Source organism: Trichoderma evansii, assembly GCF_050947405.1.
Source record: "Trichoderma evansii strain SZMC 28006 chromosome Unknown GGI43scaffold_22, whole genome shotgun sequence".
NCBI classification, from domain to species: Eukaryota; Fungi; Ascomycota; class Sordariomycetes; order Hypocreales; family Hypocreaceae; genus Trichoderma; species Trichoderma evansii.
This window is the reverse complement of record NW_028145184.1, coordinates 386,447-412,331: the sequence shown is the minus strand read 5'-3', so window position 1 is coordinate 412,331 and position 25,885 is coordinate 386,447. Positions and strand designations below refer to the sequence as shown.

The 25,885-nt window shown below is 44.7% G+C and overlaps 10 protein-coding genes across 10 annotated transcripts; 5 read left to right on the top strand and 5 right to left on the bottom strand.

Moving 5' to 3' along the window:
• The first annotated feature begins 310 nt into the window (after window positions 1-310).
• On the top strand, window positions 311-2,686 carry GGI43DRAFT_197089 (HET domain-containing protein). Its single transcript, XM_083200025.1, has 3 exons — window positions 311-717; window positions 775-1,080; window positions 1,135-2,686. Exons 1-3 carry the CDS (start codon window positions 363-365, stop codon window positions 2,490-2,492), a joined length of 2,019 nt encoding a protein of 672 aa, XP_083057304.1. The 5' UTR covers window positions 311-362; the 3' UTR covers window positions 2,493-2,686.
• A 113-nt stretch (window positions 2,687-2,799) lies between these two features.
• On the bottom strand, window positions 2,800-3,891 carry GGI43DRAFT_425094 (agmatine deiminase family protein; the record flags this gene model as incomplete). The annotated part of the gene is made up of 1 exon (XM_083208463.1): window positions 2,800-3,891. One exon carries the CDS (start codon window positions 3,889-3,891, stop codon window positions 2,800-2,802), a length of 1,092 nt encoding a protein of 363 aa, XP_083057303.1.
• A 2,068-nt stretch (window positions 3,892-5,959) lies between these two features.
• On the top strand, window positions 5,960-6,762 carry GGI43DRAFT_414202 (uncharacterized protein). The gene has a single exon (XM_083207013.1). The coding sequence runs from the start codon at window positions 6,034-6,036 to the stop codon at window positions 6,571-6,573; it is 540 nt and encodes a 179-aa protein (XP_083057302.1). The 5' UTR covers window positions 5,960-6,033; the 3' UTR covers window positions 6,574-6,762.
• Window positions 6,763-6,923: 161 nt separating this feature from the next.
• Window positions 6,924-8,714, bottom strand: GGI43DRAFT_197078 (uncharacterized protein). The gene has a single exon (XM_083200024.1). The coding sequence runs from the start codon at window positions 8,499-8,501 to the stop codon at window positions 6,945-6,947; it is 1,557 nt and encodes a 518-aa protein (XP_083057301.1). The 5' UTR covers window positions 8,502-8,714; the 3' UTR covers window positions 6,924-6,944.
• Window positions 8,715-8,936: 222 nt separating this feature from the next.
• On the top strand, window positions 8,937-10,730 carry GGI43DRAFT_430213 (uncharacterized protein). The gene has a single exon (XM_083209222.1). It carries the CDS (start codon window positions 9,421-9,423, stop codon window positions 10,636-10,638), a length of 1,218 nt encoding a protein of 405 aa, XP_083057300.1. The 5' UTR covers window positions 8,937-9,420; the 3' UTR covers window positions 10,639-10,730.
• A 349-nt stretch (window positions 10,731-11,079) lies between these two features.
• Window positions 11,080-13,800, bottom strand: GGI43DRAFT_414199 (uncharacterized protein). Its single transcript, XM_083207012.1, has one exon. It carries the CDS (start codon window positions 13,670-13,672, stop codon window positions 11,174-11,176), a length of 2,499 nt encoding a protein of 832 aa, XP_083057299.1. The 5' UTR covers window positions 13,673-13,800; the 3' UTR covers window positions 11,080-11,173.
• An 884-nt stretch (window positions 13,801-14,684) lies between these two features.
• On the top strand, window positions 14,685-18,586 carry GGI43DRAFT_196974 (ankyrin). Its single transcript, XM_083200023.1, has 5 exons — window positions 14,685-14,981; window positions 15,045-15,230; window positions 15,291-15,315; window positions 15,382-15,954; window positions 16,014-18,586. Exons 1-5 carry the CDS (start codon window positions 14,915-14,917, stop codon window positions 18,502-18,504), a joined length of 3,342 nt encoding a protein of 1,113 aa, XP_083057298.1. The 5' UTR covers window positions 14,685-14,914; the 3' UTR covers window positions 18,505-18,586.
• Window positions 18,586-19,693, bottom strand: GGI43DRAFT_196964 (uncharacterized protein). Its single transcript, XM_083200022.1, has 3 exons — window positions 19,662-19,693; window positions 19,378-19,597; window positions 18,586-19,320 (listed from the first exon to the last, which is right to left on the bottom strand). The coding sequence occupies exon 3, from the start codon at window positions 19,313-19,315 to the stop codon at window positions 18,668-18,670; it is 648 nt and encodes a 215-aa protein (XP_083057297.1). The 5' UTR covers window positions 19,316-19,320; window positions 19,378-19,597; window positions 19,662-19,693; the 3' UTR covers window positions 18,586-18,667.
• Window positions 19,694-20,238: 545 nt separating this feature from the next.
• GGI43DRAFT_196831 (uncharacterized protein) lies at window positions 20,239-21,583 on the top strand. The gene has a single exon (XM_083200020.1). The coding sequence runs from the start codon at window positions 20,389-20,391 to the stop codon at window positions 21,166-21,168; it is 780 nt and encodes a 259-aa protein (XP_083057296.1). The 5' UTR covers window positions 20,239-20,388; the 3' UTR covers window positions 21,169-21,583.
• On the bottom strand, window positions 21,405-24,718 carry GGI43DRAFT_196890 (uncharacterized protein). Its single transcript, XM_083200021.1, has one exon. It carries the CDS (start codon window positions 24,664-24,666, stop codon window positions 22,000-22,002), a length of 2,667 nt encoding a protein of 888 aa, XP_083057295.1. The 5' UTR covers window positions 24,667-24,718; the 3' UTR covers window positions 21,405-21,999.
• Between the last annotated feature and the right edge of the window lie 1,167 nt (window positions 24,719-25,885).

Below are 25,885 nucleotides of genomic sequence, written 5' to 3'. Positions count from 1 at the left end.
CTTATTCTATGGATACCCAGATTGTATGGGCAGGCTATTACTTCCTGCTTTCAGGCTCCTGCATGCGTGGGGTAAACCTGCACATGCGTTCAAGCTGTTTAGAACGGGACCTTGGTTTATAGATTAATAGCGAGCGCACCTCCATGTACATAAAGTTTGAACCCTGTATCAGTGCCTACATGTACTTAGTTAGATGGGTAGCGGCATGGGAGAGTAACTATGCCATAGATATCCCTGTTAAGTTACTGGCATGTTGGTAGCATAATATATACGCTGGCTATGCTCCTTTGCTCCTCTTCTCACTAACCCCACTCAGATTGTCTTTTTAAGCCTCATCTTTCGGCGAACAAAAACACCTCAAGATGGCCGCGGACACGCAATCTTATTTCCTATGCTCACCTTGCCAGAGCTTTATTAGCTGGACAAAAACTCCAAATCTATCATCAGATGCCTATGTTGAGTTACCCTACAAGCCGAGTTTTGAAGCACTCGAAGCTTCAGCGGCTCAATGCCCACTTTGTCAATACGTCTTGCGAGTTGTTCTAGATGGGAAACCTCGTTATTCCGGCTATGATCCAATTCAAGTGTCATACAGAATATTCGGGGAAGTCAAAATGAGTTCAGAAAGATTTTTGATACATGTTACATGGGTAGAAGACCTTCCATTTCCAAGCGCAGGCCCCAGAGACCCTGTATACTATCTTGCACATCCTTCGAGTGAGTTTGACTATAGCATCATCACTCGACATATCCAATGCTGAAGGGGAACACTAGGTGTTGGAAGTAGGGCTATCTGGCAAGAGAATATACCATCGTTCGACTCTCGCCTAGAGGGCATCTCAAAATGGCTATCAGATTGCGACTCTCAACATACTCGGTGTGTTGAAAGACCATCTGTTAGGCCACGAAGGCTTCTGGATTTAAAAGAGGTTCAAAGATCAAATATAATCAGATTGATTGAGACCTCAACTGCAGTCGGCACGGATGCTCGCTATGCTACTCTTAGTCACTGCTGGGGGCCCAAGACCTCTAAGTCACCACTCAAAACCACTTTAGAAAATATAGCTCATCACTATAACGGTACATCATATTTTCTTAAAAAGTATTGATACATTCAGCTAACTTGGAAGAAAGGAATATCCTTGGATGATTTAAACTTGAACTTTAGAGACGCAATCTTAATTTCTATTAAGCTTAATATCCAGTACATATGGATTGATTCCCTCTGTATTGTTCAAGACGACTATAGCGACTGGGAAATTGAAGCAGAAAAGATGGCAGATATATACCGTCAAAGTTATATCAACCTGGCTGCCTCTGCTGCACACGATGCTCATGGAGGCATAATTGATATATCTGCTCTTCATATTTCCAAGGCTATACCTACTGCGGTAATTCGTCATAGCCCTAGAGACCCAACCGTACGAAATACAGGAGATGAACCCCATGAAGAACTGATGATTAGGCCCTCGGCACTAAAGGAAGAGTACCGTGAACTTCTATCCCGTAAATCCTCTCCATACTTTGCAAGGGGCTGGGTCCTCCAAGAAGTCGCACTAGCGCCACGAACAGTATATTTTACAACTGATCAAATAATGTGGCAATGCCGAGAACTTTTTGAGTCAGAAGATGGGGCATGGTCTGCACAAAATGTGATTCCCGCATTGGATTACAGTAGTACAATTTTCAACTGTTTCGACTTTACAAGCACGGTCCGAGCTTATAATCTGTGGCAGATGTGGGTGAAGTCATATGCGACACGAGAGCTCACATACCCTTCCGATGCAGCGGCGGCGGCGGCGGGCTTAATTAACTATTACAAGTCCGCTACTGGCCATACACCCATGCTTGGACTCTGGAAAGAAACGCTACATGCTGATTTGAAGTGGTCCATCCGGCGTGGTCCGTTCAAAGGCACTCCGCCATCCCATTCACTACCGACAAGCAATTTTCCATCTTGGACTTGGTTATGCATGCTTCCGCGCGGTGAATCCGGGGTTGGTATTGTCAATATTAAATATGATGATGGAATAATTCCGTCTCTTCGTATTGAAGAATGGGAGGAAAAATGGAGCGGCCCTGCTTTTACATCGAAACTTGAGCACGCGAAGCTAGTGATTTCGACTTTTGTACAGGACGGTATGCTTTCAATTGCACAAAGTGGAGATGCAAAGGTTGAAACGAATGGAAGCTGTGTTTGGCAGCAATTCCCAACAATCGAATACCATCTACCCCCGGGATCAAAATATGCCGTTAAACTAGCTCATATCGAGCAAGCCATATATCGGAACAAAGATGGGAAGGCATCTCAATACCGTGATAGCTTTCTTGTCTTGAGGATGGCAGCAAAAGATCCTCTGCGCTACGAGCGACTCGGGGTTGGTGAAGTGGATTGCTTCTCGATGGACGATAACGTGGACAAATCGGGTCCAACAGGCCACTTGGAGAGACATTTCAAGGAATCAGACCGGCAGAGTATTGAACTAGTATAATTCTTACGAAAATGGAGATACGAACAAATAAATGCTTCCTTACCGTTACTTAGCCTAAGATCTGTTCACCAAATAGTTCTACAGCTAGTGGTGATGGCAGTTAAATGCAAAATGAATATTATTCTAGAGCGATCAAGACGAAAATTTTACCCCCTCTTCTTCTTAGGCTACCTGCACTTGAAACCATTACAAGAAATCATAAAGTTTCGTTACTGAGTGTCTTGATTTGGATTGTATTTGCTACACTATACCAAGGCAGCTATCTTGAGATAAAATCGGCAATAAGAGTAGCCTACATTCAAATGATCTAGTGCGGACCAATGTGTCGCGGAATTTCTTGAGTGTGGCAATGAATACCACCTCCTAATATCGGAAGCTGCTCAATGAGAACGGGGATGATTCTCCTCTCCCCCCCATAGACCATTTGAGCAATTCTAATGGCTGCGACATCATGCGCTGGATCGCCAAACTGAGGCAGAATTATACCCCCATTTACCAGCAGGTAATTGGTGTAACTTCGAACGGCACGGTCGTCGTCGATGCCCTCAACCCCCATGTTACCCTTAGGAGGAGGCTTAAAAAGGCCCTCGTCAGGTTCCTCCACCTCGATAATCTCAAACGGACGGCCATTTGCGTCGGTAGCAGAACTGAGAATTTCAAGGGCTTCTTCGTAAACTGTCGTCCAATCGGTTGGATTCCCCTCGTTGGCTTTGCTCAGGAGGATGGTACCTGGGCGGACAAAACGGGCCAGGGCGTCGATGTGGCAGTCAGTTGAGTCAAGCTCTGGCCTGCCTGGGATCCAGATGACCTTCCTAACACCAAGAGTGCGCTTGAGTTCATCTTCGATTTCTTGGCGGTTCTTGCCAGGGTTTCTATTGCCATTAACAATAGAGCTCTCCGTTACTAGAAGAGTCCCTTCGCCGTCAGTCTCTAACGCACCTCCTTCGGTCACGATAGATGTTTCAATGCGTTCAATATTCTTGTCTTTCAAGAACTTCTTCGCAAATTCAACAATCGTGGGCGTGGGGTATCTTCCACCCCAGCCGTTGAAGTTATAGTCAAGGCCAACGAGGCCGCGGCCCTCCTTAATAACAAATACCGGTGCAAAGTCCCTCAACCAGACATCCATGCCATCCCCTTCAATGTGTTCCAGTTGAATTTGGAAGGGCGTTTGAACCTCGCTAAAGTATGCCTTGGCCTCGTCAATACGCTCATTGCCCACGATAAGAATGACAGGCTCAAAGTGAGCGATAGCCCGTGCAAGTTGTGATACTTCCTCTGTTGCCTTTTCTAGCATGTCTGGGTACTCCTTCAGGATTCCATTCAAGCCCGGCCAGCCTAGAATAACGTTGTTTTGAGGTGTCCATTCCGCAGGGCGACGAAGGTTAAAGTCAGACATGGCTTGAAGGATGGGTGATAATGGCAATCTGTACAGGTAAAAGTTGGTAAATGTGAAGAAATGAAGAATCAGAAGTCTGGTTTAAAGTTGTATTGAAGTCTTAAATTTTTTTTTTTTTATGTTCTCGAATGGGGATGGAGGGGTTTTATATTGCTCTCTTCGTCCTCAGGCCTCAACTTGCTCTCCTACAATCTAACAATGCCCTCTTGCTTTTTCTTACTCATCGGAACCGATATCATGCTGCTCTTTGCTCTTATTCTTGCGTGTCTACATCAATATTACTCATAGCCAGAGTCTAAACTGCGCTAGAAATGTAAGGTGTAAATGGTTGCAGTAAATGATAGATGCACATGTACTTGTAAGCGCACATCTATTCGATGTTGGAGAGAGTGGGCCTGGTTTGCCTTACTAAGATATAATATACATTAGTTTCCATGCCAATGCTCAGTGCCTTTCACACATGAGACCGTCGTCAGAGATTCGCCAATGAGCTTCAATCAAATGCGGCTAGCAAGGCTAGCTACATACCACAAGGATAGAATAGGCCGCATCTTGCAGCCCTTTCACAATATTGTCGTATCAAAAGTCCCTATTATATAATTTTCATGTTCTCATCTATTCCTGCCTTTGATCAAATATGTGTTAGCCCTCTATGTCTATAAAATAAAAGAGAAAATTAACTGGTATACGCTCACTGTACCCAATGGTCATAATATATATGTGTTCCGTACACGTACTTTTATTGCTGCATGGCATGTGAAGAAGCGCCGTGTGCGCAAAGGCGCAATCAATCAGGCTGTGATTCAGGTATCCATGTCGTCATAGGAACTCATATAAACCTTCTTCATTACGCAAACTGTACTCTATCACTTTTCACTAATTCTGTTTTCATTACTGGTTTATTATCTAGGTATGAGAGCTGTATAACGTGGCCTAATGGCATTTCGAGGACTATCAAACATTCTTGGGTACTATTTTGTAATATTCATTGTGTAGATCTGTAGCTATATGCCGGCTTATTGTAAGCTTGATTTATTTGCCGTACGGTAGGAAGAAAATAGGCCGTGAATAGATTTCACGATCACCTCAAGGCCAGAGCTCCAAAGGCTATGGCAGCGGTATGGCTGCCGGATCGGTGAAGGGGCATTCTATCTGTCATTGGCACTGAGGGAGATATGTATAGTGATGGAATCTCAAATTTATACTGCAAGCCATCCAAAATCCGACGTTCTTCTAGTACATAAACTAAAGTTATTTGCTCCCAGCAGCAGGTATCTATTCAAGTTTCGAGATGCCGTTAGATGAAGTAGCCAACATATATTTCTTTCTATTAATAACGTTCATGTCCTAATTTTATAGCTAGAGACTTTCATGCGGACGACAAATTTTCTGCAAAGGTAGAATATGCTGAAAAAGTGCCATTGAACTTAAAAAATTCCGAATGCACAGAATCGTACCTACAAAGTCAACAATTAAATAATGGCAATGGCGAGAGATTTTTGTCCAAGAAGCTTTTTGTATCATCTTTTCCCAATATCACTCCTGTATGCTGAAGAAGCCAATATTAAGGAGTGGTAAATGGTACTGAAAGTGAAGCCGCCGCCACATAGAAAACTCAAACATTGTTCCTGCAGTCCGGAATCCGTCCAAATACCCATCTGCCGCAATTGGCGTTTTAATCTAACTTGTCAAAAATTCTCAAGAGTAATCTGCTTCTCAAAGATTCCCAGCAGAGAGGGACAGTGGTCAAGGCATCGCATTGTTGAACTCGTACGCTGATTTAAAGGCGTGATTAGGGGCGAGCTATATGTCAGTATTTTGGCTTTTTTCTTTTTTGGTGGGAGGGGGGAGAGAGATGGGCCACAGCGAGGAAACTGAGATTGGCTCTCGCTTATCTCGAATATTAAGTTTGCGCTTAGCTATTAACATCGTGATAGCGAAAAGAGTTTGCTGTTGCATTGGGATTGAAATCACAAAACAGGCATTTACGTAATCACACCACCCAGCGATGGCGTCGCCAATTGAGTGCCACATTGTTTATAAAAATTCCAGTTACAACGCCAAAATTGCTAACAAGCGTCACTAACGCATCTCTAGACTCAATAAGCCAGAAATTTCGCATACAATCTTTGGTGCGTAATCATGGCTGCTTTTCAATCCAAGACGGAAATGTATACAGCAGATAAGCTCGTCGAAAGTGCAGGCACCATTCTTTTTCGGCTTTCGACTCGTGAGGTCTGTGTCCTCCACTCACTTCAGCACGACGAGTACGTTCTCCCCAAAGGACGTCGCAACTTGGGAGAGTCTCGTCAAGACACCGCACTTCGCGAAACCATCGAAGAGACTGGTGTTCCTTGTTATCTGTTACCTATCGACCTGGTTTCCCGAGTCTGTCCCACGATCGGGACTGAAGATGTGCCGGATGAACCACGACTATTCAAAAGCTCTCGCGAGCCGATTGCAATGCAGCAAAGGCAAATTGGAGACGGCGAGATAAAACTAATTTGGTGGTTTGTGGCTGCTGTTGACGAGAAAGAGGTTCTCCGCCAGTATGAGAAGCATAAGTTTGAGGTGGAATTTCACAGCTACTATGAAGTCTTACAGAAATTAACGTTTGAGGATGACTGTGAGCTAGTCAAGCAAGCAATTCACCTTGTGGATGCTGCCATCGAGCATTCTTAGTATATTCGCTATCTGAACATATGCCTTGGGACTTAGGCGGAGTGGCCTTCTCATCCCTTGCATGCAGACCTCGGAGTTTGGAAACAGTTTAATAGAGATCCAACCGACGATAACAACCATAGCTAGATTTCTCGTTCTACCAGTAGATACTATCAACAGAATTAGTCATATAAGACATTTGCCGTCATTGTAGATTTATTTGCGGTTGTATGTATATGATCGACGAGATCCGTACGGTCGAGAGATCAAGCGAGAGATTCTAGTACATCGCGCACCAAATGCCGAGACACATTCAGCTTTCCAAACATATTATAAAATATTACTTATCTAATAGCTAAATGCTGTATACAGTTTAGATCGTAACGGAGGTGTTAGAATATATAAGATTCAAGTCCCTTGAACACAATATCCACGCACATCTCCAAGTACCTTTCAACTTCCTGCTTGTCATGCCACGCATCGTTGTATGCAGCACTCAGGCACAACTGATCCCTGTATGTTCCTAAGAAAAACCCAAGACCATTCCGAAGCTCTTCTCCAGTAACCCATGGATCGAAAGCGGAGACATCACCAGCCTTTGTAGGTACGATCTTATCAACGATGCCCAGGCTCGAAATCGATACAGACGGCTGGACACCGGGAGGCGGTACGGCCAAAGGTCCCTCCACCACTGGTGGCAGCTGCCGTGTGCCAGCGGCCCAATAGTATGGTACAAGTTGAAAATGCTCTGGGTCATCGCGGACATCATGGTAGAATTTCTTCATCTCTTGGAGAACTCTAAAGAATTCTTTAGATTCCACCTGTTGCTGCTCCAAGGTATTGTTACTACCAGCAGCTGGAATGACCATATCCACCAACAGGCTCGTTCCTGACCCTGAGTGATACAATGCAGCAGGATGCTTTGCAGAGTTGTATGGCTCAGTACAGTTTCCACGTTCATTCCGTAAAATATAGCTGACATATCTGACCTTTTGTTGTTCAGAGCCCTTTTCTTGAAGCTCCCTCATCATGATGGGTATGGCGGCATGGAAGATATGGGTTACAGTGACACCAACATATGAGCATGCATGCAGCAGCTTCGAAGTCTTGTCTTGTGAAAGCGTGAGGGCAATCCGCTGATGCTTTCCAGGAGCAACCTCCCCTTGCTTCCACGGAATAAGTAGCAGAGGAACATCGCTTGCATCTTGCTGTTCTTTTAAGGCTGCTATGTCCTTTAATCGCTGTTGCTGCCCCTCTGTCAGGCATTTTGGTATGTTCGCCGCCACGCGAAAAGGTGGACTCATATTGCCAAACTCAGAGCCATCGTCAAATGTAGGAAGCTGAAACGAAGATCCTTGGTTGTATGCTTTCGAGCTAATCTTAATGAGATTTCCCAAGAGAAGAAGAGTGCCAAAACCGTCAATAATATCATGATGACAACGGAGAACAAGGTCGCGGCGGATCAGGCCAGGACGATTCTCTTCGCGTGGCACAGAGGATGGTGTGATGACAAACAAAGTTGGAAGCTCTGGAACAGGAGGGTCGTTGTTTGCCCATTCGGAGCCAGTCTGATTTGTTGAGACTTTGACAAACGTTTGTTCGAGCCAGGCTTGCTGGTCAGCTATGGTAGGAATTGTGCGATACAGCTTTGCAAAGCTATTTGTGCCTGCATTATGTTTCACTTGCGACGCAATAGTTGGGTGATCGTGCCTGAGCGTGATCCAAGCATTACGCAGAGCTGTATCAACGCGAGTATCTGAGTCGTTGTCAAGGGAGTCAACGACGTCGAAGGAAAGCGATATGTGGCCGGTGATGGCGAAAAATATTCGACCGCTGCCTTCATACAGCTTTGACAAAACAGCATAAGCTTGCTCAATCTCGTCAACAGAGCGTTGCCAAACTCCCTGCTCAACCTGTTGCCAGGCGTACTTGTCGTTATGAGTCGCCATTGCTAACTTGACTTGATATGCTTATGAGGATTCGATCAGTAGCTTGGAAACAATCCGAAATAGAAAGCTCTTGGTTATTGGGAAGAGTAATTAACGAGATCAATTGGAGAAAATGGCATTCTTATACTTGTAAGAAGGATTCACAAGCCACAAGTATCCCCATATAACAGAATGCAAACGCTCTATTAGCTGACCACGAATAGCGGCTGTGACTTACATGGCATTGCAATAAGAGCGGTATTCCCCGAATCATGTTCCGATATTGACCCGGTGCGGCTGTTCCTAGCTCATCCTGAATTACTATTATGCACACAATGCCAAAATGCATCAGCGCTGCCCCATAATATTAGTCACGCCTCCCCAAAGCCTAGTCACACGCTCCGCGGCGTGTCCCCGATCCCAAAAACTTGAAAAGGCACAGTCCGCTATAATAAGCCCATTTGCACGTTCCGCGGTGCGTCCCCGATCCTAATTTGAGAAATAATAGATCCACATTATCTGGTGACTAACCTCGGACTACCTATGCTATGATTGCGCTCTCTCAATACCTTATAGTTATTTCCAACGTCTCCAAATTTTATATAAAAATAACTCTTGCCGTCGAACAGAAACCGCCATTGGTTGAATCTTATTCTCATTGAATCTTCTCACAGTTTCGAGCTCCAAGTGCTTTCAGGCCTCTACGTCTAATGCCAGTTTAGGTTTTTTAGGAACAGAGGAGTGGTGCGTATTACATATTTTATATATGCGCAGGCACATGTAGTTATTATACTTTTTTTTTTTTTAGTGATGCAGCCTTTTGAATGCAAATCGTATTCGCATATTTATCTCTTCTACCGAATTATTTAAAGCTCATCTTTCACATCCATCTTTTTTCACTATTTCAAACATACATCTATCAATTTACGCAGCACTCAACATGACTTACAATCTACATCCACGATTCAAAACGAAGCACTGGCAGGCGCTCTATGAGGCCCCTATCTTGAATATAGCCACGCTCAAGAATGTCACTTCTGATGGCGCTGCTTTTGTTGTAATCGATGCTGAGCCCTGGGGTGCTGACGATTCGAAGCCCGCAGAGATTGGCATCTCTATACTACCTCCTGTCGATCCAAACTTTAATTATTCCGTTTACGCACTACCCATGACGTTTGACGCAGTCAGCAGTTATAATGGAGCTGAAACGCATTGGATACGAATCATCGACAGAGAGAGGAGAGAGAAGCATCGTGAGAGGCACCGATACGGCAAGCACTATTATGTCCGAAGCGAAGAAGTTGAACTTGTGATATTGGATATTATCCACTCTTTCCAGGCTACAAATTGCAAGGCATTAAGCAATTCGCCTCTTATTTTGACTGGGTTCGCACTTGTTTTCGAGTTGAGAGTGCTTTCTAACCTTTACCCCAATATTTTGAATCACTTTACATATTGGTTAGACATCCAGGAAGTAGCAAATAGTTTATCCGGCACCCTAAATCCTGGTCTCAGCGACACACTTATTGCTTGTGGGTTTCGAAGTCATGAAGAAAATTTGCCAAGCGGAATCTCTCAGCACAATGCAGCTACAGACGCTATTAGGACAACAGCAATACTTATCCAATTTTTAAGATTTAAAGATAGTGAAGAGAGGCTTATCATTACTCATTCAAAAAAGAAAAAGCAAAAGCCTTCTTGGAAGCGTTCAAATACTCCTGCTATGTCAGAGGAAAAGAGATTATGGAGGGGCGCGCGACCTAGACCAAAAGAGTTCTTTCCATATACAAGAGTCAGTCGCACCTCAGGATTTGGCAATCTACCGGTCCAGCATCTATTTGACTTATTTGCACATTTTAATCCAACCGCTGTGGGGATTAACAGCGGAAAGGCATACGGATGGGTATGTCTACCAAGCCTCGAGGCCTTACAGACGTTTGTGGAATCTATGAATGGAAAGACAGTTAACGATGGAGAGGATGGAGATATCTGGACGGTTATTTCGGATTATAATCCAAATATAGTACCGGCACGGGACTGGGGCCAGCTAAGATCGAACCTACAAGCAGTAGCTGATGAGAAACGAGTACAGAGACGGCTTAAAAGAGAGACCAAGAGTGAAGATTTTTTGGACACTTTAATCCTAATGCAGGAATAGTAGCAAAAAATCATCTGACTATAAATCTAACACCCTAAGAGAAGTCTGTAGATGTTTTGCTCAGCACGGCTAGGAAATCTTCTACCCGTATGAGCAGATGATGGTTACGGTTGGAGTCGAAGCCAGGCGTTCATAACCGCTTAAAACTCTTGTAACATATTAATCGCATATATATGTTGCACGCCAATCTCCACGCTGCTTCTCACAGTCGCGATCGCAATGGCCAGAGCTTCGACCGGTGGATGAATGCATTCATTAGAAGTGGATAGGGCGCTATACTTATATCCCAGCCTTACGCGGCGATAATGAGAGGGACCTTACGATATTTAGGATTAATATAGGCTTTGAAAAGTCTGTGAGAGCGCTCAAGAAAGACCTCATTTTACCGATTCCCGAGTAAAATCGGTCATGGGATTGTTACACGAATACGGAGCACATATATTCTCATCATAAAATGTATTCAAGTTCGGCTTCTATCTATTATATCTACTTCATTAACATTTCTTTCATTAAGATTCATATAGATACTCCACATTCATTCCGTATCATGTGGAACAGAGGAGCATTTGCATAATCTAGCTAAGCGGCCACATAATTGACACATCGGGGTAGGCCGTCGCCCGAGCGCAGGACTCTCGCTAGATTCAGATCTTGGTTCCAAAAAGGTATTATCCTGCTCATTATTTGCATCTTCAATTGAACTCTCGGTGTTGACTTGCATCGCTGACTTGCCACTATTAGTCGTCGCGACTGCGATGTCTATACGTGCTGGAGCGGGAGCCTTGGGGGTCTCAAGTCTATCTGGCAGGTAGCTTTCCATCATAAGTGCGTCTCCTTTTATTGTTAGCTGGGTGTTTGAGACCTGCCCATCGCTGATGCTCGTCTCGTGGGACCGAGTCGACTCACACAATTGGCTCTGCAGAGTAGCCGCTTCACTGTGAGCCGACGCAGTGTCCGAGGGCGATACAGAGGAGACAGTTCTCACTCTAGGAGATAATCCATTGTGAGGAGACGGCTGTCTTGTCTGCAAATCCCAATGAGGGCCACCAGCCAGCCGGCTAAGGACGCCGTCAATGACTTGCTCCACAAGCTCGCCCATTGGCCCAGGATAGGATTGAGATACCGAGTAGGAATAATTTTCCTGGTAGGGACGATAATGTCGATAATTATGGTGCTCCTGGTAAGGATTGTACTCCTGGTGGCGACTATATTCTTGGTACGGATAGCGTTCTTGATAGTAGCCGTGCTCTTCGTAGGGATGGTGTTCTTGATAGTGACTATATTCTTGGTATTGACGGTGATGCTGGTAGGAATGATTCTCTGGGTAAAACTGCTGCCCTTCGTCGGAGTAGCCATCGTAGGTATTATACGCTCTTCTGCTCCTTTTTGGCCTGTACGAAGAGCGACTATTGCCATTACTGCTAGAAGACTTCCAATCATCTTCGTCACTCATATCTGGAATATCCGGTGCAGCTGGAGGAACCGAGAAGTGAGTAGCGCCAGAGCCCATGGAGGCATTACTCAGATGCTCCAGTGATGCTCTGCTTTCCATATCTTCCCCAGGCGAATAATCTTGCTCCTCTGTTGTATCATCCCTTCCACGGAATTTGAACTGATACTGATTATACTGCTTCTGTGGCCCTGATCGCGGCGTTGAGGTTTGCTGCTCTAATACATCTCCCCTATCAGATGATTGTTCACAGACTTCTTGTTCTTCAACTGTCGCGTTACTCGTCTGATACTTATTTACGCCAGGATTTTGAAACATCTCTTCGTCTTGTTTTTCGACACTCATCACGTCGACCACGGTCTCACGATTCGTCTCCACGTCCTCTTTCTCCGCTCCAATTCCAAGAATCATCTTCCCCTTGGCCATAGCCGTAAGCTCTTCCATGCTTTGCAGCATTTTCTCTCTCATTAGTATCTCAAATTCTTCTCTCTGTCTCGCCCTAGCCTCTTTAGCCGCTTCTTCGGCAACCCTTTCCCGTTCTATTTTCAACCTCACCTCTCTCTCGAATCGTATCGCTTGCTGAGTCTCAAGACGCTCTCGTTCGGCCTGCGCATGCCGTTCAGCCAAGATTTTCTCTCTTGTCGCTATCTCAGCCTCAGTTTTGATCTTTTCAATTTCTTCTCTGGCTTTCTCCTGCGCTTTCTTCGCAAGTTCCATCTGATGCTGGAACTCTACTTCGACCTCTATGCGAATTTGCTCTTCCATTTGCTTCCGCCTCTCTGCTTCTCTAGCTCGTTCTGTGAGCTCTTTCATTGCTTTCAGCTCCTCTTTGAGCGCCAACATTTCGCTGTCAGGAGGTGGCGGCGGTGGTGCATTTGCTGGCGGTTGAGTGCTGGGGGGCGAAGGGGGGCGGTGCGTCGGCCAGTAGTTATATGGTAGATTTGAAAACTGATAGTATGGCTGCTGGTAGTATGGCTGATACTGTGTGACAGTGCCTCCCGGGTGCATGTAATTATACGGGCCAGGGCCGTACCCTGGCATCTGGTTCTGATAGCCATAATATGTGGGGTGACGAAGTTGATCTGTCTGGGGATTTGACGAGTGTGGATGTGTATTTCCTGGGAACTGGCCCATGCCGTGATATGATGCCGATTGCTGTTGCGGCTGCTGTTGCGGCAGCGGCTCTGCAGACGCAGTGTTTGGATAATAAGGGTTAATTGACGGATGATGTTCCTCTACTACTGGTTTCGGTATGGCTTGCTGATCTCGAGATTCTCGAGTTTGATGTATAAAGGGGGAAGAAGCGTGATGGGCGCTCTTTGATTGCACCAAGGTCTGTTCTCCTCTCTGAGAAGGCTGATACCTTGGGCGATTTGCATCTTCTCTTGGCCTATAAGGATCGCCACGAGATTGCATGTAAGGTCGGCGATCTTGAAACGATCTAAGATCGTCTATGGTATCTTGATCTTCATCATAAGTAGAGGCGGGCGAATCGACACCAGAGCGCATCGAAGATTGAACATGATCTGTGGTGCGCGTGTCGAGATGGGATCTCCCAACTGAGGCTGGATAAGAGTTCCACATGAGGTTTTAGCGTGTGTGAAATGTAATGTGTAAATGATGTCTGCTCAACGGACCAAACCAAAGCGACGGCTGAGGCACATACCCGACGAAATGACCGGAATAATGCATAAATGGCGCAGTGGTGCAGCTTCAGCCTCTTTATCAACGAGCCAATACCCAGCCTGGTTCGGCGGAAATGAATGCTTGGTGACGAGCGGCTGAAAATTGGTGTGGCAGTGCGGACTTAACCACGCGACATCAGGCCAATAGCTGGCCGTTTCGGTGTGATGAATGCGCCTTGTGCATATATTACTACGGAAATAGCAAGCCTCGTCTTGGCATACATGTAGCTAGCAAGTGGACGCCTAACTTCGGTGCATGTAACTTGATTCAAGGGATATACAACTTAAAATACCACAGAAGTTCACAATAGTACCTACACACGGGTAATGAAGACTCGTGCACAGGGCTCCTGCTGAGGATCTTCGTTGTCGATATAGAGCATTACACACTGTAATAAGAATTCACATTCCTATAGCTATTAAATAATTATGATCTAGAATAGACTGTAACACCGTCGATGAGTACTATCTGCCCAGCTTATGCAGGAAGAGAAAGTCACAGGATGCCAGATCGATGCCTAGAAGAGGCGCGGGGTTTTGGTCTCGTGCTGTTGCAGGACTATGTACTAGTACATCTATTCCCTTGCCCAGTAATAGAACATATTCTGACTCACTGCTTTCTATATGGAGAAGCCGGTATAAGCCTTAGAAATAAAATCCTGATTGTGAACTCATGCTAAGCCTAGTTGAACCACAACCTTAGTATGAGCACAGCCCAACAGTCAGACGGGATTGGCATGTATCGAGAACCAGCCCCCTAGATACAAAACGCCAACTAACGCAGTTTCTTGTGACTCTGCTTCCAATAGCAGCACTATCTTCCTTGATCTCTGGATTAAAGTTTATCATTCATACATAATACTCCCTGTTGTTAAGATAAATGCGGTAAGAGCCTATCATCTAGCATAGACACTGCAGAGTCTCACACTATATCATGGGAGATACCATGGCGTGTGGAGGTAGATTCTCTGCCGACGGCCAAGGTGATCAGAACGTGGCCTTTGGCAGTGCCTTCCAATACAATGACCGGAGTGATCGCCGCAACTTCACGTGTGAGACTCCCCATCATCACCTAGATGATTCCAATTACTTCGGATTTCCGCGTTATACTAACAGCTTGCTTTGAGTGAATCTCCCGGGCATGTCATCAATGTTTGGTCTGGCTGAGGCAATTGACGGGAAACACAGTGACGCAAATGGATTAGAGCGTATGATACCAAAGTCTTTATTTTGAAGGAATTCTATCTCGGATATGCTAAATTATACTTAAGGAATTGCTATAATCGACTGGCTCAAGCATCAACCAGGCTGGTCTCCTGTTAATTGTAATCACCAGCATATCGAGCAGCTCAGCCAAATGATGCCAGGCACAGGGGACTGGGTCTTGACCACCAGTCAATTTCGAGATTGGAAAGATCCGAAGACTTCATCGAGCATTTTGCTGATGTATGGTCATTGTAAGTTATAAAGAACCTATACGTACTTGAACCTGGCTGATATTCATATTCCGGACAAAGTGGGATCAGGAAAATCGATACTTACGTATGTGTTATATATTTTACAAAAATAAGGCAATAGCATGCATCGAAAATGCTAATGTTTTTTTAGCTCGCTCATTATTGAAACCATTAAAAAGGAAGTTGAAGTACGAAGCGATATGGCATGCGTCTATTGCTATCCCCAGAAAGAGGATGATGCTCTATCACCCTCACGAATCTGGGTTACTCTACTAGCGCAGCTCTTGCAGCAAAGCCCCAAGGTGATATCAGAAAAATTACTATCCAGGTTCAATGAGTCGCTCCAAGGTTCTTCGATCCTGCATCCGAATGAATACTGGGACCTATTCAGCTCTCAGGCGGAGAGATTTAATACTGTCTATTTGATCCTCGATGACCCAAACAGTTATTTTAGCAATGATAAAAAGATGCAGCAGGGCTTCTGGGGTATCTTGGAAAATCTGCCATCCAACATGAGACTACTCTTCACGTCCAGAGATCGCTTCCGTGCCAAGCATCTTCGGGTCGATCACGAGTTGCTAATTGCGCCAAAATCTGAGGACATAACCAAATACGTAAACTGTCGGCTAAAACGGGATACGCATCTGAGCGATTTGTTAGAAAACGCCGCTGATAGAGAGCTTGTAGTACGTCAGGTTACTCGACTGGCATCCAATAGTAACATGTTAGTCCAGCTACTCGAAAATCTCACTTTGAAATACAGCCGATATTGACTTTTCTCAGGTTCCTCTTAGCCAGGCTACACATGGACGATCTCAGCAGATGCTGCACGCTGAAATCAATCAGGGAAGCTCTAAAACGTCTGCCCACTAATGTGGCCGGGGCATTCCAGGCTTCGTTTCATCAGATCACCAAGAAGAACGAACAGTTTGATCTAGACTTGGCCAAACATGCCCTCACCTGGATTGTCCACGCAAAGATGAGCCTCAGCGTGGACCAGATCCTAGAGAGCTTTGCCATACAATACAGTAAAGGGAAACACTATCGAGATTCTCGACCTACAACAGAAAGATTAATATCTGCGGTTGCCGGCCTAGTAGTCGTAGACACAGACAAAAATATTGTGCGTCTGGTTCACGAGTCGGCAAAGGACCAGCTACAAAAGAAGAACATTCTACACGAAAATGCGGACTTGATAATCATCAAGACATGCCTGGCCTGCTTACTTCGTGCAACTGACGACACTGGCGTTGATGAGCAAAAGACCCTACTATCATATGCTGCCAATTATTGGACCTCACACCTCGGCCCGAAATATCAGGACACTGATGAAGAAGCTGATAAATTTATTAAAGAGTTCCTCAATGATAGTACGAAGCTTACAAGAGCATTCAATTTAATTCCTGACACGCTAGGCTCTGGTCTGACTGGCATGACTGGACTACACGCTGCCGTTTATTTTGGTCTTTGCTCCTATGCTGAAAGCCTTATCAAATCACACGTTAATATCAATGCTCAATGTGTTGATGGCCAGACAGCTCTGCATTGGGCTGTCAGGTTTCGCCGTCACAGTCTGCTAAAAGTGTTGCTACTCAACTCAGCTAACACCAACATACGGGATAAAGAGAACAACACACCACTCCACAGGGCCATAATGGTACCAGGACGTGCTGGCATCCGCATTGTGCAAGATTTACTCAATGGCGGTGCGAGGCCTGACATTCCTGGTGCAAGGGGATTGACAGCCTTGTCTTCTACAATCAAATACGGGCCAACAGCCACTGCTGAGATTCTGTTGGAAAGTCTAAAGGATGTGAACACTGAAATAAGCGGAGGATACAATTCGTTGGCAGAACTATTCCAATACGACTATAGAGAAGCAATACTGGGTAGGGCGGCTAATAATCTAGGGCAGCTGGATTACGCCGCCGACAAACATGTCAAATACCTGATCAACGTCGTGCTTAATCTAGGTATAGATCTCAATCGCCCTACAAGTAGGGATTGGCTTCCTCTGATACACGCGGTGCATACGGAGAACCCCTCAAGAGTGAGACACTTGCTAGAGAGAGATCCATGCCCAGCCAATGTGATGCAAAGGGATCCAACAAATCAATGGTCACCGCTCCGATGGGCCGTTGATTATAATAGAGAATCCGATGTGCTGTGCCTGCTTATCAATCATGGAGCAGACGTAAATGAGAAGAGTTCCGACGGATGGACGCCATTGATTGCAGCAGTAAAAAGGAATGACGAAGATAAAGTCCGTCTACTTCTTAAAGGAGGTGCTGAGCCAGATATTACAGACAGCATTAACTGGACAGCACTTCTCCACGCTATTGACGGCCACTACAAGAGCTACAAGAATATTATTTGGCTGCTGGTTTCTAACAATGCAAATGTTTGTGTTCATAACAATAAAGCCTTCGATTTAGCAATGAAACACCACAACCATTCTCTTGCCTGGCTACTGCTGGAGCATGGAGCCGACCCCAATGCCGCCGACGATGAAGGTACGACGCCACTACATCGAGCTTCCAGCAGTGACGATGCGGAAAGCGTAAAAGACGTCCGCTTTCTCCTACACTGGGGCGCAGATGCCGGCCGCCAGGATAAAAAGTATTCCAACACTCCATTACACATCGCTGTACAGAAACGCCTGGACAAGGTAGTTGCTCAATTAGCAGCACAGACGAAACAACTGGAAATAAAAGATAGCCGTGGGAATACAGCCCTCATGCTTGCAATACTGTTTGGCTCAAAGTCCATCGTGCGCATATTGCTCAAGAACAAAGCTTCGTGCACCACGCGGGATCCCAATGGGATGACAGCAATTCAATACGCAGCAAACCGAGGGTTTAACGACGCGCTAGAGCAAATGGTACGCAATATCAGCAGCCCTCACGATGTAAACCTTAAGGATAAGATGGGATATTCAGCGTTGCACCACGCTCTATCCAGCGATAAAGCCGACACTCAGACCATCCGCATACTTGTGAAAGGCGGCGCGGATCTTTATGCCGAAGAAGACAAAGGCGCAATGACACCGCTGATGCTCGCTGTGCATTTGGGTAAGGAGTCGTTTGTGCGCGAGCTACTACAGGATGGGGCCAGTGTTTATGCACAGAATAGCCAAGGGCGTACAGTTATCCAGCTGCTCAAACCGAATACACGTAATGGAATAAGAAGTTTGATTGAGAATGCAATATCAGGGCCACCGCAAGAGAGTTCTGGCTATGGGAGAGGCACATATGTACATGTACACCAAAGATAGACTTCAATGTTGGTAAGTTGAATATAAAGACTCTATCAGCTCCGTGACGTTACCAAGAAATTTGTCAGCTATTGCTTAGATTTTGAGGAGTATTTACATAAAATGAAGTGGTCTTAGTCAATTTGCTCTTTTCCAACACATATCCAATTTAATTCATAGCGACTTAAGCTTGAGTAAAATTGAACGTTCCCCCTTGAAATGTTCCATTCACCTGCGTCGCCCTTTCCATCGCAACATTCTGATTTCCAACTCCATTGTAAATGTACTGTGCTCCAGATCCAGATACATTTACTTTGTTATGCAAGCTTTCAGCCCCAGCTCCACGATTAGTTTGGGCTTCCTGGTCATTTTTCTTAATATCTTTCGCCTGCTCCTCCGTCTGCGACTTTGCGGCTGCCTTGAACGTTTCATTTGCAGTCAGAATCCGCAAATCTCCCATTATCCCGTCTATGAGCTCGCCCACTTGGGCCGCTTTAGATAATGTTTTCATCGCTACGATATCTTTCATCGCCCGGGATGCTTCAGCCGGAGGAATCATAGCCTGGAAGATATCGTGGAGTGAAGTTGCTCGCTCGGAACACTTTTCGAGCACATATTTGAGCGCGACATTGGATGGGCCAGACAAAGAATGTGCCTCAAGTCCTTTACCTGCTGACGCAAGACTGTCTTGGATGAGCAGTAGGTGTGTGCCGAGCTCGCCAAACGATGGTGGCAAACAAGAGGCCTCGCCGGATGCTTTATAAATGCTTACACAGTCGTCAATGCAAGAGTTGATTTCAGAGAAGAGACTTGAAAGCTCAGCTCCTGACATTGCAGCTGCTACTTTCTATCCATTAGCTATGTCAAAGATGATGTATCTGCTCCTGCGCATACAACTGAGTTCTTAGTACATGTAGACACGGAATACTCACCACTTGGAGGATCTTCGAGTTGCGTCTCAGGTAACGCGTGGGCGCGACGAAAGGGTTTGCAGCAGGGGTGGATATAGGTGGAATTTAATAACTCAGATAGCTCTAATTGAAGATGTTATAGAGAGATAAGGCATGATTCTTTTCTTAATCTTCTGTTCTACAATGGAATTGTTCATTGCTGCCTGAACCAACGCCTGAATGAGCGGGAGCTGTGGGGCAAGGCCCAGCATACATACATGTACCTACCCATATGAATGTACCATTGTTTTATAATGTCCAATCTGTTGTTACATTTAATCTGTATTGGTACAACTTCTTTTCACAAAACATATTATAGAATGTTCAAACATGTATTTTATTAGAGAGAGAGCATTTTCTGCTATATTACCTCTCAGCTGAAGTATATGTACATGTACATTTAGCCACCCCTTGGGAGGGGAAGCAGAGGACTTTGATCTACATTCAATCGGCAGCCTTGTTCCGTTTGAATGCGGCATCATGGCTATGCAACCCTGTGCTTCCCAATAAATGTACATGTATTGGCTGCCTCTTCCCGTTGGATAGCCGAGAAGAGTTGTCCACACCCACTTTTGTGCACATGCCTGCTGCCTGCAAGCCACCGCGCCTCGCCATTCGACAAACCTCCTTGTTCGGTGTGCAATCCTGGTATTAAACAGGCTGCCTCTCAATATTTTTCCTTTGTCAGACATCTCGCAAAGCTGCCTCTTCATACGCCTTATTGCCTTGCAGCGAGCCTTATTTGCATCCCCAAACAATATGCTACATGTGATCACATGCATGCATCAAAGTCCTTACCCCTCAATTTACCCTCTTCTCTATATCTTGAAGACATGTATATATATCCCTTATATTCATGAAATGATGCCCGCTTAGGCCATTACTATTTTCTTCAATAAATCACTTTCCCGACCTGTCCACAGATTCTTCATCATCGCATACACTAATCATCACAATGAGTACTCCTGAAATTAGCAGTGACTCCATCATCAGATACGTTCACGGTGCCAAGTCAGCTCTCGATGGTGCCAATGTTTACTGCGCCAAGGTGGTCCGCGAAATCCCTGACTTACCCAAAACTTTTCCCGTGACGGCCAAACATCTTCCCACTTTGCTCGCAGTCTTTACCACCATCCACACGTCCCTCAATTCTATCAGCGACGGCGATGAGGAGCTCATTGATGTCAATGGGGAGCACAATCGCATCAATGATAAGCAGGATCACAATATTGAGAAGCAAGACAATGGCAATGACAAGCAGGATCTGAGCAAAATATATCAGAGTATCAATGAAACCATGCAAGACTACGGCGGCCATGTCAGCTACCTCCAACTGCTCTTTGAAACCGTCAGGAGCCGCAACGACAATGCAGATCTCAGGTTGAAAAAATACAAAAAGATTGTACAGAATCACAAAGGCATGGGACTAGAGAAGGTCATGCTACATTTGCTCAATTGTGCTATTCGTGTGGCCAAGGCACCACTCGTTACTGGAAAGGAAATTAAAGACTTGGAGGGAGCGCTGAATGAAGTGACGGATCTCACACCGTTATCTGATGATTGTCTGGGGGGCGGCACCATGAACAACTATGGCACTGGCAATCAGTTTCAACATAATGGTAATGGGAATCAGAATATTTGCGAAGACGGATTTCAGGTCAATGGAAACAATGATCACGCCGTATACAACTACCAGGCAAGGCAAAAAGAAGCCGATAAACCGGATAAACCCTGAAGATTAATATTGGGTGAATACTCTAAGAACTTTGGGTGCCAAAATAGCACCTATTTATTGGCAATTTATTACCCACACCATTAAATATTGTTAATATAAGAGCAGTCTTATCGGTGCACGTCACAAATACAAAGCCTGTGTGACTGGTTCTTCTTTTTCGGTAAACTTAAATAAGTTAAACACAATAGACCTCGCCTCGTATTATATATAGTATAGTCATTTTAACCATGTTTTGTATTCCAATCCAATTTTCAGGCATATATTTAGGGTTATTGAAGCTCGCATTGTAGATAATACATCATTACAAGTCAAGTAAAATGTCACATTTCCATTGATTTACGGTATTGGCGTCTTATTCACCCATATAGTATATAGTTGATCTTTTATCTATCAAGATTATACGTGACCTTCGATTATCGTCAATCAATTCAACTTTTCATTCTCATATATCACAAACTAAAGTCATCAAGAAATGCTAGAACTGCTACCTCTGTCTGTCGCTTTCTCCAACCCCAAGAAGATGTTGAAATTTCATTTTTTAAGCCTTATACTTTTTGCAAAGCATATGTTTGAACAAAGCTTGGTCTCTGTTCGGTTGCTGCCAAATATATCTCTGTGCGATTAAATTCCCTATTCAGGCATACAGGCAGAATTTCACCAACAGTCAGAAATTGTTGAAATACTCTCGTGCATTTACCATCTTAAGCCCCATCAGTCGCATTTTGTCCCGGGTATATCCATCATTAACTTCTACTTCAGTACCAATATTGACTAGGAACAAAGTCATATTCATGCCAGCCTCCAGATATGTTGCTCAATAACGGCAACATATTAGGGAGAGGCAGGAGGTGTTGGCAAAGGATCGCGTGAGTGAAGGCGCAGTGCTGCATTAATTTTCAACATCGCTTTCTTTCCTTTGAGGAAATCGACGATGTATTGCTGGTTTTTCTTGATAAAATCATCCGGCAGCTCTTTGATGTACTGTCTGAAATGTTGTCTCCACATCGGATCAAAGGCTTCCAGGAGCCCAAACTCAGAATCAGTTGCCCCTTTACTAAGAAGTAACTTAACAACATTATTACGACCCTGCATTGAGGCTATTTTTAATGCTGTCAGATTCCCCTTAGTTTTTGCGTCTATTCGGGCACCATATTCGAGAAGTAACCAAACAATATTAGCATTGCCAACATATGAGGCTGCTATCAATGGTGTTAAGCCTTCAGCATCTTCAGCCTCTACAGCTGCACCTTTTGTAAGAAGCAATTGAACCAATTCGAAGCATCCGGCAGTTGAGGCCATGAGTAAAGGCGTCATACCCATTTTGGCTTTGGCTTCTAAATCAGCGCCTTTTTCAATAAGTATTCTCGCCACTTTCGCGTGCCCGTGCTCGGAAGCGGCAAGTAATGGTGTCCAGCCATCTTTGTCCCTCGCGTTAACGCCAGCCCCCTCTTCAAGAAGCTGCCTAACCTCTTCGACATTTCCTTCTGCGGCAGCCCGTTGGAGTGCTGTTTTACCACTTAAAGTAACGATTGAGTCGTCGGCATTTCGAAGCTCACTCCTTGGGGAAGGCATGTTTCTCAGGTTTTCCCCTATTGTGGCTTGCTTGCTTGTTATTACCGATAGTTCCTCAGCACATCCTTTCTCTTCCTCAGCCGACACTGTGTGTCTCTGTTCAGTTGCCTTATAAGGCGTGATCTTCACTGAAATATTTTCTTGCTCTCTCTCAACCTTTCGACTGTTGTTGCAAAGATATGCGTTATCTTTCATCTCCTTGTTCTCTCCTTTGGCTAATTCATTTTTGTCCAAGAGTTGTAAATATTCTTGCTTTAAATTATCCTCATTTAGTTCCATTGTTGCATTAACAGTAGCAAATACCTCACCCGACACTTGTTTTGGGCGTATGACGAAGATTGGCTGTCTCTTAACTCGTTCTAGCGCAATATGCAGAGAGAGCAACTCATTCTTAGCTCGCGCTTTTCCATCAAGTGTTTTCATCATAGAAGGGAGATTCATAGACAGCTGCTCTGATACGATATTCCTGTCGCATATAAAGACCAAGCATTCGGCTGAAGTTTCAGAGTTTTGTTCTTCATATTTAAGAACTATAATAAAATCTTTAGACTCTGGTTCCTTACTGCGAAGCCGAATTAATATTTGATTTAAACGATTGTCGTTGTTAGCTGTGGATATAATTAAAGCCCGCTCTTCGTCCCAGCACGATCGGGGCACCACATCAATCATTTTCAGATTAAGGTCTGTGAAGTCTTTGTCTTCGTAGTGAAAATACACTCGATTTGAGTCAACAGATGCGGTTTCTTGGCTATTGTGTTTAATATTGATCTGCTCCGGCATAATTGTAAGTGACGCTGTCGAGTACAAGGAAGAGCTATATCCCTGAGGTCGAACATATTCATCAGGTGATCCGGTAGCAAGTTCGATGAGTGGTATCCCAACTACTTGTTGTGCGTTATTTTCAGGCCCGCAGCTAAGTAGCCCAGCCATCTGACCAGTGGAAGTTATAAGAAGCGGGAGATAAGCTCGAATGCTGCCACCAGATATGTCGACTGGTCTCGTATATTTTAAAGACTGGTCACGGCGGATGATATGCCCAGAATTTGCAAAATCCAAAGGAGCTTTGGCCATAATATTTCCAGCTGTGGCTTTACTAGTCTTTGTGGCAGACGACTCATTGGTAAAACCCCATGCCAGTATTGAATCATCTCCTATCACCTTCATAATCTGCTCCTGCAGCCTAAAGAATGCTTGATCACCACCTTCTCCATAAATCATCGGCATTGTAATGTTAAAGATGCCCAAAAGGCAGTATGCAATATCTTCCTTCCGTTTCGTCTCCCTATTAGCTGCCCATGACATGCGCTGCGCAACGCTTGCAGTGTGAAGTTGGGCTACTCCTAATAGGTATTCACGAGGTATGCTTGTAATTGATGAAATAGTGGTACTCATACTTCCTTTTGTTCCTAAAGGGCGCCACTCGTGAATCACATTGCCATTGATGATTTCTTGTGTGCGGCGTGTATTGGACAGAGTAATGCTACCGTAAAACCGAATTATTTTAGGCGCAAGTAGTTCTTGAAGGGTCCATCCCCTTCGAAACCATCGGCTTTTTCGAAAATTAGATCCTGCCTTCTGAGGATCCTCATCGCTTGAAACATCGGATAAAAAAACATAACAGATAGCAGCATCCTGGTACCATCGGAACATGGAATTTATCGCCTCGCTTAGCTCAACTAGATTAGTCTTGTCAATGCAGCAGGTATCAATCCAAGCATAGCCGAGACCATCCTTGGCGGCTTTTTGGCAGCATCCGAGAAATTTAAGGGACCCAATGCCGGGCTTATCAATATTTCCATCTTCAATGTCGCGGAAATTCAGTTCTTCAGAATCAGGACCCCAAGTATGTGAAAGTATAGCATAGGGAGGGACACTGGAGTCCGGGAATTCTTCCAGGCGGAACGTTTTGATATTGATGAGACGCATCGTGAGGCATTGAGCAGGAGTCGGTCAGGAGATTGCCACACCACGGCCCGACGTTGCCTCAAATAAACGAGGCTATGCTATGCAGGTAAGACAATTTTCTCATTGGGCCAGCCCCGCTTGTCCGACAAACATCCGGGCATGGGGGATTGGTGTAGCTTGGATGGCTGACTTTGAACAATAAAAGCATAGATATTCCTATTCCAACAACAATAAAATTGCTTCAGGTCATCAACACCCCAGCATGTTCAATTTTCTACAGTGTGTCAGGTATTATGTTGATAGAGAGTTCCAAGACACGACGAATAATCAAATTTCATCATCGCTTCGCAATAGCAGAAGAAATAATCCAGAATTAAAAAGAATTAAAATAACATAACATAATAAGTTGCGACTAGCGATAGCGAAATTAAAAATATATATATATATTCATTTCTATATGAGATTTTCAGCCAAGAATTTTCTTCTACTACTTCTACTACTTCTACTACTTCTACTACTTCTACTATGTCTCCTGCTGCTACTAGCTTTTCACAAGCAATGCAGTGGGTTACCACACATTGAGAAGTAGAAGAGCATTACCAATTCAAGATTCAACCTTATTTCAGAACGGCAATCTCAGATAAAGCCACTGGCTCTTTTTTGGTGTTTAAATCTGGCCTCCGAGCAGTCTTCATATGCGGATCGTGGGGACTGATGGAAATGGAGCTGCTGTTGATTTTATTGAGAGGTCTATAAAACTGGTGTGGCTTGTTGCGGGCCTCATCTAACACTCGAATGCTCAAAGCGTGCTCAAAACACCATTCACTAAGGTCGAAATCGGGACTGTCTTCCCGCTATAATATCTTGCGTGCGCGAATATTGGGGTTCAATGCGTTTGCGAGGGCAATGTAATCTAAAGGAAATTGTATGAAGGCTGCATAGAGGATGTCATCGATAGTTAGGCTGGTCTCTGCAATGCTGGTCGACACGATGCATTTGCGGTTTAGAACAGATGAGATCAGGATTAGACTCGTATTGTTCGCTGACAGCGCCGAGCAGAAAGTAAAGACGCCAAGGTCGCTGGTATACAGCAAGCTCGCCCAATCTCATCTTCTCTGCGAAAAAAAAACACCCAGGATATTGCCTGGCTTGTGATTCTTATGGATCTTTTTTATCATACCTACTACAGTAGAGACAAGACTTGGTCCGACCTTTGCCTCGTAGAGAATCTCAACTTCAA